Source organism: Mucor mucedo (genome assembly GCF_025094135.1).
Source record: "Mucor mucedo strain NRRL 3635 chromosome Unknown EV154scaffold_1, whole genome shotgun sequence".
In the NCBI taxonomy this organism is placed as follows: domain Eukaryota; kingdom Fungi; phylum Mucoromycota; class Mucoromycetes; order Mucorales; family Mucoraceae; genus Mucor; species Mucor mucedo.
In genome coordinates, this window is record NW_026252285.1 from 468,862 (window position 1) to 488,463 (window position 19,602).

General features: G+C 35.5%; 8 protein-coding genes across 8 annotated transcripts; 6 read left to right on the forward strand and 2 right to left on the reverse strand.

Moving 5' to 3' along the window:
- Positions 1 to 740: 740 nt before the first annotated feature.
- On the forward strand, positions 741 to 4,634 carry EV154DRAFT_475628 (vacuolar sorting protein 39 domain 2-domain-containing protein; the record flags this gene model as incomplete). The annotated part of the gene is made up of 12 exons (XM_051597986.1): positions 741 to 933; positions 996 to 1,072; positions 1,129 to 1,234; positions 1,301 to 1,503; positions 1,569 to 2,822; positions 2,874 to 2,944; positions 3,006 to 3,388; positions 3,447 to 3,685; positions 3,746 to 4,068; positions 4,143 to 4,209; positions 4,273 to 4,407; positions 4,461 to 4,634. The coding sequence occupies 12 exons, from the start codon at positions 741 to 743 to the stop codon at positions 4,632 to 4,634; spliced, it is 3,225 nt and encodes a 1,074-aa protein (XP_051463718.1).
- Positions 4,635 to 4,762: 128 nt separating this feature from the next.
- Positions 4,763 to 5,863, forward strand: EV154DRAFT_489658 (protein-tyrosine phosphatase-like protein). The gene is made up of 3 exons (XM_051599317.1): positions 4,763 to 5,022; positions 5,083 to 5,360; positions 5,413 to 5,863. Exons 1-3 carry the CDS (start codon positions 4,885 to 4,887, stop codon positions 5,576 to 5,578), a joined length of 582 nt encoding a protein of 193 aa, XP_051463719.1. The 5' UTR covers positions 4,763 to 4,884; the 3' UTR covers positions 5,579 to 5,863.
- Positions 5,864 to 6,734, reverse strand: EV154DRAFT_489661 (uncharacterized protein). The gene is made up of 2 exons (XM_051599318.1): positions 6,543 to 6,734; positions 5,864 to 6,478 (listed from the first exon to the last, which is right to left on the reverse strand). Exons 1-2 carry the CDS (start codon positions 6,646 to 6,648, stop codon positions 6,012 to 6,014), a joined length of 573 nt encoding a protein of 190 aa, XP_051463720.1. The 5' UTR covers positions 6,649 to 6,734; the 3' UTR covers positions 5,864 to 6,011.
- Positions 6,735 to 7,196: 462 nt separating this feature from the next.
- On the forward strand, positions 7,197 to 7,908 carry EV154DRAFT_475631 (uncharacterized protein; the record flags this gene model as incomplete). The annotated part of the gene is made up of 5 exons (XM_051597987.1): positions 7,197 to 7,281; positions 7,344 to 7,487; positions 7,551 to 7,574; positions 7,673 to 7,725; positions 7,783 to 7,908. The coding sequence occupies 5 exons, from the start codon at positions 7,197 to 7,199 to the stop codon at positions 7,906 to 7,908; spliced, it is 432 nt and encodes a 143-aa protein (XP_051463721.1).
- A 945-nt stretch (positions 7,909 to 8,853) lies between these two features.
- On the forward strand, positions 8,854 to 9,349 carry EV154DRAFT_390139 (uncharacterized protein; the record flags this gene model as incomplete). Its single annotated transcript, XM_051595101.1, has 2 exons — positions 8,854 to 9,058; positions 9,117 to 9,349. Coding segments are annotated over 2 exons (438 nt in total), but the record flags the coding sequence as incomplete, so codon positions are not given.
- An 881-nt stretch (positions 9,350 to 10,230) lies between these two features.
- On the forward strand, positions 10,231 to 11,625 carry EV154DRAFT_489667 (mitochondrial carrier domain-containing protein). Its single transcript, XM_051599319.1, has 3 exons — positions 10,231 to 10,569; positions 10,627 to 10,939; positions 11,001 to 11,625. The coding sequence occupies exons 1-3, from the start codon at positions 10,441 to 10,443 to the stop codon at positions 11,513 to 11,515; spliced, it is 957 nt and encodes a 318-aa protein (XP_051463723.1). The 5' UTR covers positions 10,231 to 10,440; the 3' UTR covers positions 11,516 to 11,625.
- A 1,996-nt stretch (positions 11,626 to 13,621) lies between these two features.
- Positions 13,622 to 14,844, reverse strand: EV154DRAFT_3546 (HSF-type DNA-binding-domain-containing protein). Its single transcript, XM_051595015.1, has 3 exons — positions 14,590 to 14,844; positions 14,191 to 14,537; positions 13,622 to 14,119 (listed from the first exon to the last, which is right to left on the reverse strand). Exons 1-3 carry the CDS (start codon positions 14,739 to 14,741, stop codon positions 13,728 to 13,730), a joined length of 891 nt encoding a protein of 296 aa, XP_051463724.1. The 5' UTR covers positions 14,742 to 14,844; the 3' UTR covers positions 13,622 to 13,727.
- A 4,470-nt stretch (positions 14,845 to 19,314) lies between these two features.
- On the forward strand, positions 19,315 to 19,593 carry EV154DRAFT_392771 (uncharacterized protein; the record flags this gene model as incomplete). Its single annotated transcript, XM_051595135.1, has 1 exon — positions 19,315 to 19,593. A coding segment is annotated over one exon (279 nt), but the record flags the coding sequence as incomplete, so codon positions are not given.
- Between the last annotated feature and the right edge of the window lie 9 nt (positions 19,594 to 19,602).

The window sequence follows — 19,602 nt, forward strand, 5'->3', positions numbered from 1 at the left end:
GTCTTGAATTAGCTGGGAGATAAAATAATATAAAAAAAAAAAAGACGAAAGATTTTCCCCAGTTACTGATCTGCTGCCCCACCCAGGAACTAATATGGATTTATATATTCATTCTTATACTTCTATAACATAACAACCCTTTATTTGTCTTCGTTATTCAGTAGTAACACAAAGAAATCTCGGACCATCACAAACATAATTACACCGGTTTTTATTTTTATTTTATCTGATGAAGAGAAGCTTCCATTGGTAGAGATAATCCTTGCGGAATATTGTCACACCATACTTAGATAAAAAAAAAAGGCCCAATACCAATACTTGTCGCACGTGAAGCAAGCATACAAATACCATGCAAATTGCATAAAAATGCAGAATTATACTTTATGCATAGAGTTTGTTTTTGATTTATGGGTAATAACCCGTCCATGAATCGCAGCAGAGATGACCATTTGCACGACAAACTTTATTTTTTGGTCACAGATAAAACGTATCTAAAAATTTACTGATGTAAGAGTTGTTGAGAATACACAATCAATAAATATAAATGCCAAATGTTAGTATATTCATTAGTTATAGATGAATTTGTTGTCAATAATAGCGTTCCATGATAAGTTTACGTTTAAAGGTATCATAATTCAAGCCCGGCAGTGACATTTTACAAGTTCCGATATTTCAGGTGTTTTTTTAAAAAGGGTGCACAGATACATTTTGCGTTTATTTCATCCATTCACTCATAATATATGCCCTATACACCTTATACGCTACAGACAATTCTTTCGTCACCGAGAATAGAAGAGCCGATCCAAGCTTCGACCAGCACTTCGTTTTTTTCCAGAAGACCCACTTCACCGTCGTCACCGTCAACGGATGGCGTTACTTCACCGACTATTCGTTACTCATCTACGAATCGCATAGATTCAGTGGCTGCTTGGGGTACTTGAAAGCACGCATACACACACGGGGGTAGTTATATACTAAAGTATACTTATTATTAGATAGCGATGTTTATTGCGGTACTTCTGATGGCGTTATTTTACATTACTCCATTGAAGACACTTCCTCTCCAGATAAAGTAAGAGTCTATAAAAGCAAAAGAAAAAGAATTTTCTTTAACAGGACAATATTTAGACATTTTCAACACGATTAGAAAATACTATTAACTTAGGATTCGGTAAAAGAAGTGTCGAACGCATTTTATTGATACCTCAAGTCTCGAAAGCCGTTGTACTTTGTGGTATACATCTAAAAAAAGAAAATTGATGCATATATTGGAGAAAAAAATTAAATATTGGTCCAATAGATTCCACACTCTCGTTCTTCTCTTTACCGTTTTTTGACCCTATTCCCGTACCTTTGATCCAACCTATCAAAGGCGTATCTTGTTTTTCTCATGATATTGGTGAGGAAGGCAGGATCGGAGAAGATGGTACCGTTGAATTATCGGTGATCAAACGACGAGCCATTCAAATCTACAAAATTGGTGAATCCATGCATCTAAAAAAGGTACCGCCTTTTTATTTTTGCAATACATTTTTTTTTTTACAGAAAACCAAACAAATGATGGATAGGAAATACCACTGCCAGATGGAGCACTTACATTAACAAGACACAGTAAAATCATTTGTTTAGCCGACAGTCAAATCTACAAATTAATCAATTTACAACAATCCTTCGTCACAGAATTGATACCAACACCACAAGTATCTGTCACACCCACATTATTATTAGGCTCAGGTACACAACCTCGACCTTTGGTAGCCGTTGTCAAACAAGACGAGTTTTTATTGGTCAGTGGTAACGAAGAAGGTCAGATTGGTTTGTTTATCAATGGTAACGGAGATCCCATCCGAGGCACCTTACAATGGTCCAGTTATCCCAAAGCTTTATGCGTCGAATTCCCCTATGTCGCTGCACTCTTGCGTAATAATTCCATTGAAATCCACAATATTTTAGATCAAACACTTTTGCAGACCATCCCTTTGGATCCCAGTATAGACGCCAAAGGTATGGCTTTAGGTCATGGCATTAAAGTATGGATGGATGAATTAGCACACAAATTACAGAGACATCCATGGCAAAAGGAAGAGCAGGAGGATGTGGAATTGTCCAGTCAATTGCAACGAGAAATCAGCCGTTACTCTACTGCTGCTGCACGTATTTTAGTGTACGGCAATGATACGGTCTTGGCACAAGTGTCTACCCCTTTGGTTGTGCAAGTGGATAGTTTGTTGGAAAATAATCTGGTAGAGGAGGCTATGCAACTGGCTGAACAAGCCCGTAACACCATGTCCAGCGATAACAATGTCTATGTCGAAAGACTACGATCCGAGTTGGATTACACCTACCAAAAGTCCGGCTTATTGCTTTTAAAGGAAACCTTATTTGATGATGCCTTCACTTTATTGTCCAAGGGTGATTTGGATCCACGTGTTGTCATTCATCTGTTTGAAGGTTTGGCTCAATCGAAATGGTTGAAGGAAGCACCTACTATTCTATTATTTGACGGTGTCAGAGCATTAATTGAGGAAGTGGGTTCTGTCAAAGATGTGGTGAATCACAGTTTAAACAGCGAAGATAATCAACCTGAAATGCGCCGTGTGCTATTACTGAATGCAAGAGAGGCCCTCAAAAAGTATTTATTGCTCGAACGTAGAAAGAGAAGGGATCGTATGGGACAAAATGATACATTGTGTAAAGTCATTGATACATCCTTGTTAAAAATCTACATGTCGCAAAAGGATGATAAATCTATTTACGAATTATTAAAACAGCCTAATGATTGCAGTATTGAAGATTGCGCTAAAGCATTATCCAAATCCAAGGTAAACAAAAAAAAAGTAAGGACATACACAAATATTTACTCTTTTTTTAAGAAATACTATGCATTATCCATCATGTACGAATCCAAACACATGTATGAGAAGGTCTTGGATATCTGGACAAAGTAAGAAAAAAAAGTATGTATTTAAGTGATTATTTTTTTATATTTATATACATGATGATAGGATTTATTCTGGTGAACTTCCTGACGAAGAATTTAAAGATGGATTAACACGCATCAAGAGATTATTATTAAAGGACGTTCATTCACAAGAACTCCCTTTATCTGTTATTATGCGATATGCATGGTGGTTAACCCATGAAAGCCCTGCCGATGGTGTGGAGGTTTTTACACGATCACCTCGTACAGAAGATATGGACCCCGACGAAATTCTTGACAAATTAGAAAGTTACAGTAATGAAGGTGTCCGGACATACCTCGAGTACCTTGTCATGACGCAAAAGAGTGAAAGAGCGGAATACCATACAAGGCTTGCATGCAGTTATGTGCGTGACGTACAAAAAGAGATTGAGAATAATAATCAATCAAAGCAAATGGATGAATTAGGTAAGTTATAACCTTTGTTCTATTTATATACATTATAGACTCACACATAAAAATCAAGTCAAGGGATTCAAAAAACATGTCAACCCAATGAAGATTGAAAATCCAGATACGAGTGATACTTTGAGTAAATCCACTTTTGTGGGTTACCTCGCATCTCAAAAGACGCCGTTAGTCAAGTTACGATTGTTGTTAATTCGGTTGTTATTACGATCTCAATTGTATTCGCCGGAAGTATTATTAACCGTGTTGTCAAAGGCTGGTCCTTTAGCGATAGAAAAAGCCATTGTATTCGGAAGGGTAAGAATAGACCACATGGTACTGATTAAGTTATGACTTATCAATTCATTATTACTACAGATGGGCAAACACAAGGAAGCACTTGATATCCTGATTCATGAATTGAGTGATTTCGTTGGTGCAGAAACTTATTGTGTCACCAATGGACAAAGTACAGGTGTCATACCCGCAGCTGCTTCAGATGATGATAATGATCAGCAACAACAGCAGCAGCAGCAGCACCAAACAATGCCTCGTTCCTCTTCATTAGTGGGTGTTAAAGAAAGGCCATTACCGACGCTTATTCCTGAGAAAGATGGAGATTATCTTTCTACCGACCAATTAAATGAAAGGAAAGCTCTATTTACCATGCTGTTTAAATCGTACATTGCCATCAAAGATAGGTAAAAATAGAAGCGAATTAGATCAAGAACAATTTTAAAGTACTAAAGTTTTTTTATTTATATATATATATTAGTAAACTCATGATTGCGCGTAGTATGCATTTACTGAATACCCAGGGAGTTTATTTGGATACCTTAGAGGTAAAGTATATGTCCATCATAATATTCTGGATTATATACTAAATTCACATAAAAAAAATTTAGGTTCTTGAAACTATACCCGAAGATTGGTCAGTTCATATGTTACAGGATTTTTTAATTCGATCACTTCGAAGATCATTGGATGATTACAATGAAAGTCGTATTGTTGTTGCACTAGGCCGGGGCGAAAACTTGATGGTATGTACAAAGAGACCAATAAAGCCTTCGATGTACTAATACTCTGTGTGTAGGTGAGTAGTGAAATGATCAAGACGTATAAAGAAATCGGATCAATTACGGTAGACTATGAAACAACCTGTCTGAAATGTCATCGTATAATCGGTGATAGTATTTTTGTGAGAGAAAGTGAGCATGGACAAATACTTCACCTCCATTGTGCCAAATTGCTCCGTTTGGTGGAATAAATTAGATGTTTGTGTAAATCAGATGATTCCATTAACGGCAAATGGTTACACACGTGATGCAATTGTATACATGTTTAATTATAAAACGTCTAATAATCCCTTTTTTTCTTCTCTCTTTCTTTCGTTCTTCTTTTTTTTTTCTTGGATGTTGAGGATTATTGACAATAGAAACAACAACCACGTGTATACATAAAGGCTTTCTAGGATAGACATCGACAGAACAAACCTACCCCTCTTTTTTTATTATACAATGATGATGATGAAACCACCTGCATATACCAAAATTCAAAATCCACTCTTAAATCCGCCAAGTTACATTGTTTATAATGATGTTCGATTTTTAATTATTGACACCCCATGCATCAGTAATATGTCCAGATATATAAAAGTGAGCATTTTTTTTTCTTTTTCTCAGCCTAATAAGCTTATTACTAATATAAACTAAAAGGAGTTTGAACGATGGAATGTGACAGATGTTGTTCGATGCTGCAAAGCGACTTATTCGCAGACATTATTAAACGATCATGGCATAAAAGTTCATGACTGGATATTCTCGGATGGTGATCCACCATCAAAAATCATTATTGATGAATGGTTGAATTTAGTGGATAACACTTTCAAGACTGAGCAAGATGAATATGACCAAGAAGAGAAGGATGATGAAGATCCATCCGTCATTAAAAAGAGACCCTGTATTGCAGCTCACTGTGTAGCTGGATTAGGAAGGTAAATTGGTTTATCATTAAAATATACATATATTAATCATTTAGATTGATAGAGCTCCTGTGTTAGTTGCTATTGCATTGATTGAAGAAGGGATGGATCCTTTGGATTCAGTAGCTTTTGTTCGTAAACACCGCCAAGGTGCGATTAATAAGAGACAACTAAAGTATCTCGAGTCCTATAAAAGGCGATCCAACCAAGCCTCGTGTATCATTAGCTGACAAAAGGAGAAATTTCTTTTTGTTTTTAACCCCTCACTTTGTATAAATCCCTTTTTTGACTTTCTTTTGCTATGCCCACTAAATCCCATATATATATATTTTTTCTTAGCTATTAGGATTTATTACATACATTTCTGTTGCCCCTTCTCTCCACACCTACACACACAAACACTTTTTTTTTCTTAAAAAAAACTTTATTAAAAAAAACATTAATGATATAATAAAACAAAATTAGTAGTATATGAAAAAAAGGGAACTGACAGTAATTATTTACTGCAATAGATAGGCTGCACATGCGAAGCCAAGACCAATCATGGCCTTTGACATTTGCGTGGTGGTAGCAGCGCTGGCAGGCAAAAGAGAAGCTGCAGGACTGATGCTTGAAGGTTTCACAGCAACTGAAGTGGACGCAGAAGCAGAAGCAGTGTCTAAGTCAAATAAAAAAAAATGTTACATAAAAGAAACAAGTTACGTATCCATAGAAATACTTACGACTAGCTACCCAGGTGGATCCTGAAGACCAAGCAGAGCTGGAGGTCCAGGCAGCAGATGATTGGGACCAAGCGGAAGAGCTACTGGGTGCGATAGAAGAGCTACCAGACCAGGCAGAAGACCAAGTGGAAGTGGCAACGGCGGCTGAGGACCAAGCAGAAGGCTCGGAAGTAGCACTGGCACTAGCACTAGCGGTAGCAGTAGCAGTAGCACTAGCACTAGCACTAGCAGCATCACTGCTAGAAGAAGAGACAACGGCAGCACTTGAAGAAGGCTCAACAACAGCGGCGGTGGTTGAAGGTGAGGTTGCGGAAGAGACGGGATCAACACCAGGCCAGTGGTTAGAAATACAGTTTGAGTAACAATCATTGCTTCGGCAAGCCGAGATACAGCTGTTAGTTTGACCGACTGAATAAATGAATGATTAGAAAATTTATTTATATTATATAAAGAAACAGAAAAGAGGACATACCACATTCACTGAGACAGACGCTGTCTGTGGGAGCACAAGCGCATTGAGCATGAACAGCAGTAGCAGCAAAGGCACCAATGATAGTAGCAAGATATACACACTTCATGTTTTAATAAAATTATAATGATAAAAAAAGAAGAGAAAATAGAGTTGAAATGACTCTTTTATATAAATGGTGTTTTAAGGTGCACTTTAATAAATCATGCATTGTTTTGATGCAGTGTATTTTCGATCTAATTACCCTTTTTCTCCTTTTGTGGAATATTTCTTATTCCCTCTTCTTTTTTTTAAAACTATTATTTTCACGGATTCATGTATTGTCATTGATTACTTGCCTCCTGGAAATAATATATACGAAGCAAATTAAATTTACTAAAGTAAGTAGAATTGGGACAGAAATAAGTTTTGAGAAGAAATGTTACATTGACCTGTAACTCGAACACGACCACCTTAAAAGAACTCATGACTAGCATAATATAGCATCTTCTTGTTTAATGTATAAAAATATAATTATTAAACTTCTAAACCAATAGAAAAAATTCGCGCGTGCACTGATTGAAAAATAACTTTATACTCTCCTAAAAAATATTTTGTCTCTTTCTCTCTTTTACCCTATTTTTTTTTTGTTATATTTGACGTCTAAATTTGTTTATGATGGCAGAAGAAACTCTGCTTAACAATACAATTTTCTCTGGATTTCTTCTGATAGTTGCAGGCTGCACACTCGCTTTACAAGCAGGTATATGTATACATTGATCTTTGTTTATACATGATTTTTTTTACAAACATGATATATAAAAGGATGTAATGCTACTCTCACAAGATACGGTGGTAGATCATTTTCTTCTTTTGTAAACTTTACTGTCGGGTTATTATCCTGTTTCATCTTTTTCGGTATAGACATTGGTGCACTGCATACCCCTTTACCCACATCACACGTTGAGCGTAATAAACAAAGATTGAATATTTAGTGTAGATGTATTCTAATCTGTTGCATCTAATTTGTAGAGGCTCCACACTACGCTTGGATTGGTAAAAAAGATATAACCGGCCCATTAGACAGATCAACTAAACAAATGTACATATAGGTGGCATATGTGGTTTTTTTTATATCCTTACTAATATCATAGCTGTACCTAAATTGGGTGTAGGTACATCACTTGCCTTCTTTGTCTGTTCACAGGTAAAAATAGAAAAAAATTTCCCGGTGGCTTCTTTACTTACCGATTACATTACAAAGGTTATTACAGCTTGCATCATTGATAATTATGGTTTAGTTGGAGTCGAAGTGCGTCCATATACAACATGGAGAATTTTAGCTTCGCTTGGGGCAGTTTTTTTTGTAGGCATCATTACTAAGTTTTGAGAAAACAATAAATGTCACACAAAAATTGTATCCCCCCCGGAGAAGAGGTTTAGCCTGCCCTCTCTTTTTCTCTTTTTTCTGTATTAAACAATAAAAATGTCGACATCAAACGATGAGGAGTTGCCTAATCGATACTCATTCCAACACTTTGACCAAGAGTGTGATTTTGGTGTGGAAAATGAGGACGGAGAACGAGTTCGGAAAAGAAAGCGACCCGGTCGTAAACCCAACCCACCTTCTTTACAAGAACGTCGAGCTCAAAATCGAACTGCCCAAAAGGCCTTTCGGGAACGAGAGCAACAACGTAAAGCAGAAAAAGAGCTTCAATGGCAAGCATTCACTCAAGAAATTGCTGAATTAAAAGAAAAATTAGCCATTGTTGAATTTGAAGCGAAATACTTAAAGGCGTGTGTGCTTCATTTGACCTTATCCTGTTTAGTTCACCGTGGCTCTGTACCTCATATCTGGACAGAATCCCGAATTATCCCTAGCAACAACAATGGCGAGTATAAGAAACCCGTATTTGGTCTGTATGGTCAACATGTAGAAAATGAAGCCCATCAAACGCCTGCATTATTAGATATGCTGTTGGAAAATAATTGTGTCGTCGATTTCGATAAAGCCTTATTCGCCACCACTCAAAACAGTTCATTTTCAAATTTCGTCAAAAATAATGCCCCGACATCAGATTTCGCCTTCTCATCCTATCAAAGTTACATTGAAGAAAAAGTAATTACGCTCAATAAGAATTCTCAGGAACCAAGGCTGAATTTCCCAAGAACTAAAAAGAAGAGTAAAACAGTACATCCAAAACAACAGGCACCTAAGCCAGCTACACAACAGCCTTCATCTACTCCGCCACCGTCGTCTGATACTCCAGCATCATCATCACCATCATCATCGTCGTCGTCGTCATCACCTATATATCAAGACACCGTCAATTGCTCGCCCAAAGACGTTCAACCACCCATAAGCCAAGCACTGACAGTGCACCGAAAGCCCATTATTGGTGTTATCTCTGAACCGCCCTCACTTAAAACATCTGAAGACTTTGTGAACATGCCATCGCTTCAAGCTTTACATATTTTAAGGCTTCAATTAAAGTTGGGCAGTATTCTTGGTAACCTGATTCCCGCGGCTTTATTACCCAGTAAAGTATCACCACGCTTACATTAACACGTATACTTAATTTATTTTTACTTTTCTAGCTGCTTTGCAACGTGTGATACCTCATGATATACGAATTGATTTTGTGCCTGGTGCTTCGATTCGAGATCGCATGATTATATTTCAAGACTATTATAATGTTGATGATTGTTTCCAATTCTTGACCCAAAAATCCGTATTTATGGGAGGTGACGTACGTGATACTCGTAATTGGGTGGTGGATCCCAAGTACTCACTTCAGTTTTGGTTCATATCACATTTGTTGGTTGATCAGAATTACGATGACTGTTTTGATGCAGAAGGTGTACAGGATATTGCTAAAGAGTTTATGAATAACAATGATGAAGATGTTGCGCCCAATAAAAGCAGAGATGTCAAGAAGGATTAATAAAAAAGTTGTATGTATTCTTCGCAGATAAATATAAAGACTGTTACAATCAATCTTTGTTATTACTTGACGAAAACCTGTGTTTCTTCTTTCTTTTTTCATTAGATTGCCCTGAATACTATATATATATTCCAATACGGGTGTATGTAGATAGTACTGCTTACACACTACTGGAATGGACATGTCATGAAACTAAATCGATGCCAATCTATGGTCCTCGAAAAAAACAGTTACTAAAAACAACTAGACTACTTGAATAGATTACATACGCAGTTTTGCGAGTATTGTAGTGTATTTGACCTAAATGTCGTTCATTCTAAATTTTAAAAAGTGTCACAGATGAACGGAATGAAAAAAAAACACAAAAAATTCAACTACTATTTATAAAAAACTTTAAATCTGACTTTTAACACTTTGAATGGCAGCCAATCAAATTGACCAAAAAAATCGCCGCTTTCTTCGTCCATTTTCATGCACACTCATGACTATTTGTAAGCCACCTGACATACTTAAATTGTAATAATACACAATTTGAATAGAGAAATATACCATAGTTACGCCTATCCAAGTCGAAGATTTACTTTAGTTTACAAGATGTGACCTTATTATTTTTAAACTATCTCCCTTCAGAGCTGTCTTACTGTTGAGCATAGTGAAACACAGCACAAAAATATCGTGTGTCACAACAACAAGAGCGGCATTTCTTTGATGAAAAAATGAAATGAAGCGGAGTCTCTGATGGAGTTTTTTGGTCATGCAAAATGTCAGTTTATTTTAATGCTGAGCTAGTGTAGGTAGAACGCAAAGCATTCTACAATGTAATGAGAACTTATGTTTTTAATTTTTCATAAAAGAGGAGGAGGAAAAAAATAAAGCTAAAATTACGTCATACAATTTGATCTAACTTTGTTCCCGAGATGGGTAAACAATTTTGTTTTTTGTTTTTTTGTTGTTCTTATTCCTTGTAATAAACAGAAATGGACATTGATAATGGACATGATTATGAATCACTAGGTGCTAATTCAACCATGGGACAAAATGCTATCGCTGGTGCTTTGGCTGGTATTGGAGAACACTGTATTATGTACCCAGTTGATAGTATCAGAGTAAGTAGAAATATTTAACAATAGTCATAATTATTTACTCGTCTCCTGCCCTCTCAGACAAGAATGCAAGTTTTGACTGCGCCGGAATTAACTACTGTAATCAAGGACGCGTCCCAGAAACAATTACGGAAAAAGAGTCGACATTTATGGAGAGGAGTTTATTCAGTAATTGCAGGTGCTGGTCCTGCCCATGCTGTTCATTTCGCTACTTATGAGTTTTGCAAAGAAAAATTGAGCGATCAATTATCTCTTAATACAAAATTAAGAGCGCCTGGTAGTACATTTGAGATATCCAACCAATTAATTGCTTCTGGTACTGCTGGTGCTATTGCTACATTTGCTCATGATTTTATGATGACACCCTTTGATGGTAGGTTAAATTAAAAGAGAGAGAGAGAGAGAGAGAGAGAGATGACTAATACGCAGACTAGTTTTAAAGCAAAGGATGCAACTACAGGATTCGACATACAAATCTGTGCGTGAATGTGCTCGAACAGTGTATAGCAAGGAAGGAATAAGAGCTTTTTATATATCGTTTCCGACAACTGTTAGTATGTCTATTCCATTTCAGACAATTCAATTTGCTACATACGAGTATTGTCGAGCACGTTTAGATCCTAATGGAGCCTACAACCCCAAAGTGCACATGATGGCAGGTGCCATCTCAGGTGCTGTTGCTTCTTCTGTCACAACACCGTTAGATGTGATTAAAACACTGTTACAAACAAGAGGATCTTCCACAGACTTAGAAATTAGAAATGCTACAGGTTTTAAAGACGCTGCTCGCATCATTTACAACAGACATGGCTTGATGGGTTTCTTTCGAGGATTTCGTCCTCGTGTACTCACAAATATGCCAAGTACTGCAATCAGCTGGAGTGTCTATGAATATTTTAAATGGTTCTTGTCCAGTGATCGAGACGATAAATTTAGAGACCGTATTTAAAAAGATCATCGTGCTCCTTCTTCTTTTCCTATACATGTATATAATAATTATCGATTTTTTCTTTTTGGTTGCTGTATGATAGACTCTTAATAAAAATAATAAAAATGCGTAATAATGTAATGTGAGTCTGACGCTTGTATCTAAGCAAGCAGTGATGTATGCACCACTTGACAGCTTCACATGTCATATATAGGGCGCATATGCTGTTGTGGCGTATCGCGGTTGTTTACTGTAAGAGACATCATTTGTATTCAATGGCATCACTTTTTTGACGGAGAGTTGTCATTTAAGTTTAAATAGTAGGGCATCAACAAACAAATACCCCGTCCAACGATGACGAACGAGGTGGGACTACGTTAGTGACAAGTTACTAAAATTAAATCAATGCGTGATTACAGCAGTGTTTGTATTTGACAAAAGAAGCATTCAAAGTTGACACTTTCCAACCTTTTAGCCGGCTATTCTATATATAATTCATATTTATTTTTATTTTTCGGGGCATGGTTTCCTTTTTTAATTTCCCATTAAATTGAAAGGTTCTTTGTGGCTTTACTTTTTAAAATTAAATGTCCGTAATCAAAAAAAAATTGAATTAAACCAAAAGGTCTATTTCACTCTTTAGAGAGAGAAAAATTCAACTGTGCTATTTTATTACTAAACATGATTTCTTAAGAAGAAGCCAGTTGCATTTTTTACTTTAAACAATACAATAAGGGGTTTCAGTTCTTCTCCGCTGAATTCACACGAAAAAATAAAAAGATGATGAAGTCGAATTAATCACGCTAGGATATCTGTTATAATTGTAAGGATATGTATTGATTTTTTCATTACAATATGACGGGGGGGGTTGTATGGAGTTTCTTCCAAGCATACATCGACATCTTTAGTCATTTCCGCTTTTTTTTTTTAGCTATAGTACTCCAAACAAAAAAAAAATGCATAGTGCTTGTTCTCTGGTTAAGTTTTTAACCATTGATTTTTTTTTAGAAAGTTACAGCTATGGACACAATTTTCTCAAAGTGACAACATTTACCGTTCTACACTGTGTTTTAAAAGTTCTCGGTTCGTGGTGCCATGGGGGGTTGTCATAACCCGAGAATTAATGAATTTTGCGAACGATTCCATTCCTGGTAATTCAGGTTACAAAAATGGTGCGCAGATAAAAAAAACATGTGTGCAACGAGGTGAAAGCTTAAATTTTTCACATCCGATTTTCCTTTATTGTTTAATACCGTATCATCTTCAAGTTAACCATTTTTTTTTCTTTTCATCTTAAAATGACAATTGCCGTATAAGATACTAAAATCTAGTAACTAACTATAGTCAGAGTTTTCTTACTAATTTCTACTAGTTAAATCTAATAAGAAACGAGAAACAATAAACCCCTTTAAGATTAATCAAGTAATCCTGACATTAACCAGTTCTTGTTTATCACTCTTAATATATTAGCCCTATTCACAATGTAATGAAACTTTCAACCGTCAATCCCTTAATAGTGCGCTTCGTTTACTCAGAGACACAAGAAAATAAAGTTAGTTTATTTCGAGTTGGCAAAAGAATACAAAGAATGTCCTCGAGTATGTTTTTTATAAAAGTAAACCTTTCTCCACTTTAGTCTTTAATATTCACAACAAGAACTTCTGGTAGATTTGATTCAGATTGGATTGATTTCAGGTCCCTTACTCCCATAGTCAATAATGGTTACAATATGTTCAAAATTTGATCTGTTACTCTGCCAAGGTACTTGTCATGGCAATCATGTTAGGCCTGCTACTTGTCATCCATTATCACAACCGTTACACAAAGCGTTCTAATGAAGAATAGGTGGAATAAAACAGAACATGTTTAATCAATCACTATTCCTTGTTGGAAGAAATAATAATAAAGTGTTGCTTTTAACCACTGAAAATCATTGGTTATACCAGTTGTTAAAAACGCTTGCAGAAAAGTATAACATATATGATACTATTTGCCCATCTTCACAAAAAGAAGTGACATAAAAGGATAATCATCTTTGGAGAGTGACATGTATCTTTTGTTTATTCAAAGTTAAAAAGATTTACCGTTCTTGATGTTAAAAAAAAAGTAGTAAAAATATATGCATAAAAAAAAGTAGTGTGTATATTGTACAAAATGTGGTAAATAATAAATAGGGTTAGGTAAGTGAGGGGTGGGGGCAGGTTTGAACCAGCCAAACCGCAAGTATATGGTTTTATCTATGAGATAAAGTGTCGAGAGAGTTATTCATAAAGGATGAGGAGTAATTATGTGGTTGTCTTGGAGTGTGAGGAGAGTTTGGAGAGTACATTGAATTATCGAGTTCATCATCTGAGACGAGCATACTTGGGCTGGGACTAGGTGGTAATTGGTTTCCATAAGGGCCTAATGTCGAACGACTATTATTGTTGATATTATTATTGTTGTTGTTACTGTTACAAGGAAGGTTTTGTGTTTGTACTGAAAGTCCTGATGAGCGACCAAACATGTCGTCTAATAAATTATTGTTGTGGTTGGCTTCGTGCGATGTGATAAAGATGGAAGGTGGTTTCTCTTGCTTTATATCAAATTGGCTGCTCACATGAACAAATTCATTTGGTAATTGGCCTGTGTGTGTAAAATGAAAGGGTTAGTATTTATCTAAGCTATACACTAAATATATTTCCACAGTACATTACCTCCATTCTGTTGCGAGATATAATTCATCATGCTCTTGATGAACTGTGTTTGACTCTCTTGCTTTTGTTTGGTTTCTTCCAATTCTTTAATAACCTCGGTAAAGTTTTCGTACAAGTTCTGAATTTGTTGGATCATTTCGGCTTGGGATCCTTGCAACATGGCGACATGACTTTGTAAATCACCATTCTCACGTCTAGCAGTGTCAGCTTCCATTGATTTGCGTTTAATTTCGTCCAAAAGGTCAGGGCGGTTCCGTAAGAATTTGGGATGAGAGAATTCCCAAATTTGATTTTCTGCCAAAGTACGATGTCCTCTTGGGGATTTATTTACTTTATGGAATCCATACCTAATTTTGGGTTAGTTTCATATTATGTTGTTTTGTTTATATATATACATACATGTTTAATTGTCTGACAAAACTACTAAAATTGTTATGTTTGAAATGTTTTGGCAAAACATCTCTAGAAAACTCCATAATGTTGCATACGATAAATGATGAACCAGTATATGCCCATGATATTAAATGTTGATAATGATTATCTACCACCATGCTAGTAAAAAGGTTTTGTCAATCTCATGCTTTTTTTTTTTTTTAAGGGAGAGAATATTCTTACTTGTATAGTTTGTGCACAAATGTGTTTGTATGAGCTGGTTTCTGAGTAGTGTTTGGTGGAGGAGGAGGTAAATGCTGTTGATTGAGCATTGCTGGAGGGAAATACTGCTGCGACGAGACAGAGGAGAATGAGCCTCTGTGATCTAATGACTGGGTATCAAGGTGGTAATCTGAAGACACTGATCTGCGATGCATTTTTTCGGCAAAAAAATTAAAGTTAAAGAGAGAGAAAGAAGGCGTTTAAGCGAAAGAGCATTGTTATATAATAGGTTTTCCAATATTTTATTAAAACTGCGATTGCAAAAAAAAGAATCTGAAGAAGCTCTGTTCTAAAATAGAAAATTCTAGTTTCAGATCCATTTATTTGTCTGCCAGAAACAACAAATGTTTGTCGTCATAAGTCCTCTTACATATTTTTTTAGCGGAGTCACTTTCATCCAATCGTTTAAGAAACGTGGTGTCCAACATATATGTGAATCCGTCCCACTTTCAAGTTTATTCACTAAAGAGTGGGTCAATGCCAACCATTGCAAACATAGATAGACTTATTATTCATTCACGTAGACACTCTGGCTATCTATGTACTTTATCTTTGTCTGTACTTGTTTAATAAACCCTTGCTAAGATTTTTTTTTATAAAGTCAGTTGTATTATCTACTAAATCTTACTAGTATTGAGCCTGTTCTTTTATTTTGCTTATTTCGTACAAACAAATATCTATTGCATAGCGTAAACCAATGTATTTACCAGCAGGTGTTTTTGACAGGTACAAGTGAGGGTGTCAACTAATTTCATAAACGAATGCATAACTTTATTAAAGCCATAGAAAAAAAGACAAAAAAAAGAGAGACTTCGCATCTAAGAGTGTCCCGTATTTAATTTTCTTAATTCTATAGAAACAAATCGTGCTTCTAATTGACTATTGTGCGATCTTGATTATTGCCAATTGAGGAATCGTGTAAAATACCGGGTTTTTCATGAGATTTTGTGCAACAACTAGAAATTTTCCTTGGTTACTAAAGGTGATTGTCTGTGCCTGCTTGAATAAGTCTTTCCACCTGTTTTGCCAACAGTGTGTGATACGACATATGAGTCAAAGCGCGGATTCAAAAGGACATTTCTTTTTATCGTCCACAGTGTGGTCACGATGATGTGATACAGCATCGTGACAAAGCAATCAAATGCTTCATTTAAACCTCTGCACTAGCCCCAGGTGGATATAAATTCGCACAGGCCATATTTATTTCACGTCAATTCGGCCAGCTTTTAATTGGCTGATACTTAACCATGCTGATTTTATATCTGATAAAATAAAAAAAGTGTGTTACTTAAAATAGGCATCCAAGCTTAGCAGATATCAATAATAGCTCTTTTTCGAAAACAATAGAGGTGATTACAAAAATAGCTTACTCGATGGCGTCCTTCAGTTTGTATAAAATAGCATTGATTTTGCATACAAACACTGGCTAAGCATGTGTAACGCCAACCCGAAGTGGAGTTCAAATGCCTTAAACCAATACAATTTGCCAGAAGTCCTTCATGGGCAAAACATTAAAAATCACACATTACCTATTAATAACTCGAAATAATAAGTACCCCATGTTTCTTTAAAAAGCTTTTGTCTGTGAGTGTCTTCATCTTGATTCATTCTCCTGTTTTTTATTCTATTTTCACAGAAACAGTCGTATATCTTGATGACTCTATAATATTAATTTAAACAGGTGATAAAATGAACACCCGCACCATTTCTCTGTTGTAAAGAGTCATGCAACTCAATTTTATGATGTGTATTTTCTGCCTAAAACAGGAAATGTACTAGAACCTTTTGATAAAATCCATTAGCGTGTTATCAAACTCATAATGATTAACAGATTCAGTATCAATACATCTCTTTATTCTAGTTTTAACGTTTTAGCTACCGCAAAAACAACCCGTATCAGCGTTAGTGATACAATACACAAGGACACATACTCATCGTCGTAATCAAAAATAAGCTTGCACACATCACTTCATAGGACTATATCAAGATATAACCACAGTAGACAACAGTGCAATCGCAAAAAGCTACTATCGATGCATCACTTATTGCAATACATCCCCAAACTGCACATGAAGTGCATCATTATTTAACTGTATGGCCTCGATTCATACATGACACTGGATTAGTTACATCCTGTTTGTTTAAATCATGCAAATTTTCTGTGCGCCTCTTTTTTTGAAGGTTACTGTAAGCTAGTGTAATACACCCATGGATGAATGGGTCTTCACCACATTCCAAATAAACATCAAGTCATTAGTGAAGATGATTTGATTCTAAACTTTAGTCAGGTTAATTAAACTCAGGCTTACAAACCATCAGTTTCTTTTATTTTATACCAAGAGAAAGCCGCTGAGTGGCGGAATTTCAAAGATCCAAAAGCCTAGACATCGTTACTGAAAAACGAGAGAACGGGCATTAACAAGAGTATATGTAGCACGTAAGATACAACTTCTCTTCTTATGTGCTTGCTCTTTAAGTGGCTACCACCCAATGTACACCATTTCTTATAATCCATTACGTGGAAGTCAACATTGAAAAAAGTGCCTGATTAACTAGGTCGTTTAATTTACAAAAGACAAATTGAGGAATATAAGCCGTCTCTCTATTGGAACATGTAGCAGTTTACTACAAAAAGACATCGTCCAAGTGTTCTTTTTTTATACAAGTCTTTTTTATTTTATTTAGCCATGCAGGAATGGAATATGTTGACCTTTGAGGCCATTGTGGAAAACGGCCAAAAATATTTTGCGAGGGCCTCCAATACGTTCGTTGGACATGTAGTAGCATAGAAAGCATTTAAACGCGAACATAGTTTACAAGAAGACCCTAACATGAGTTTACATGCTCTTAATAAAGTAAATTTTATTGGAAAGAGATAGAGCTGTGTAACGTTTGAGGGACTAGTATCGCGCGCGACAGTGGCATTGCGCAGCAAACGCGCGAATCACATGAAATAATTTTTGCATGAAGCAAAAAAGTCCCCGTCACGAAAGGGTCTTGTGATTACCCAAAAAAATTTTTGAAGGGGGGGGGGAAAGGTATAAAAAGGGCAGGATTTTTCCTCATTTTTTTTTTTTCTTTTTCTTTAAAATAAAATCATATTGCCTTGGTTTACCGGGCTTTGGTTTTTTACCGTTAACGCGGTTTTTTAATATTAATGAAAATGAAAAAAAATCTAAAAAGAAAATTATTTTTTGGCTTGATTATAAAAAATAGTTTTTCCAGCAATTCTATTGGCTGAATTTTGCTTCCATCTAAATGCATGAAGCGGGTTTCAAATGCTCTTGGGAAGTGTGAATGGTCTTCCATTCATTAAATTAACAATGAGAGTGTGCAAGTGAAAGAGTTATAGAATACCTACTTTTCAAATAAACGCGACTTTGTTTAAAGACAATCATATTTATGACTCTACAAGACATCGACAACCATTATTGAATTTGTAGTTTTCAGTTTATTTATGCGTATAGAATAAATCCCTGAGTTACGACATAAATTGACTCTTTGTTTTTCGGCTTACGCCAAACCACGCAGCCGCATTACGACTTCATTTTGCTGATAAGTTTTTTTATTTTTATAAATACACATGTAACTAGCATTCATTTGACCTTCGATGCTGTCTAATGTTAAGAATGGAAGGGTACTCTTGCCAAAAACAAAAAAAAAACCAAAAAGTACTCTTGACGATCGCAATAAAGTTTGAAACAAATTTTAAATTAATCAGGTTAAAGCTTGATGGCACGTTATTATTTATTTTTATTGTGATGAGACAATTATTTTTTTTATTATGTCTGTTATACACTATTTTTTTAAATTATTCGTGCAGAGCAAGGAGGAAATTCGTTCAAGTTCACAAAAAAGAATAAAAGAAAAATTAGTTTGATAATAATTGAATGAAATAAACGAAAATAAAATATTTTTATAATCCATACAGTCATTATATGCATTTAAGATGTTGTATCTGGATTCAAATTACCTTTTGACTTCATAAACTAAACTAATAAACGCTCTTCTTCACTATAATAACAAAACCCAAAATTTAAAAGGGTAGTTATTATTCTTCAAAAATTAGGGTGTAAAAGGCTCGTTTTATTAATTTTATCTTTTTATCTAATTTGTATTGTATTTGAGTAAGACACAGTGTATCTGTTACCACCTACGAACACATGTACTCTTCAATTACTCTAACAGTGTAAGGGAACACACTACTGGTATTCGTTCTTATTGTTTTATGTACACTCCGGCCCGGAAAAAAGTACCATATTACAAAAAAAGAGAGAGATATAGACGATCTTCTCCTTTTGATTAAACTTCTTTCTCTTTCAGCTTTTAATCCTCTCCGAATTTTTAAGTAATCTTTATATGCTATTTTAGAAGCAACCTTTCTTATACTGTTATTATATAGTGTATCATGGATGAGGCATCTCTCTCGACAAAAGACCGGATTATCGCAGTAAAGTCGTCAATTACACTGGCATCGGTTGGAAGCAGTCGTCTTTGACAACATTACACAATTTTGTTAGAGTTATTCATACTACTACAAATCATGCATATTATTTTTACAAGTATATATTTCTCAATGAATTGCAAGCAGACCCTCAATGTGACCTCAAAGAATATATCAACAAAGAATTTTTTGCTGAAGTATGGCTTTCTTTGGTAGACTATACAAAGGGAAATGCTCGTGCAGAAAAAGTTATAAAGTATCGCAATTATATTAGCCGCTATTTACCAAGCTATCTGAATATCACAAAGCGCAAC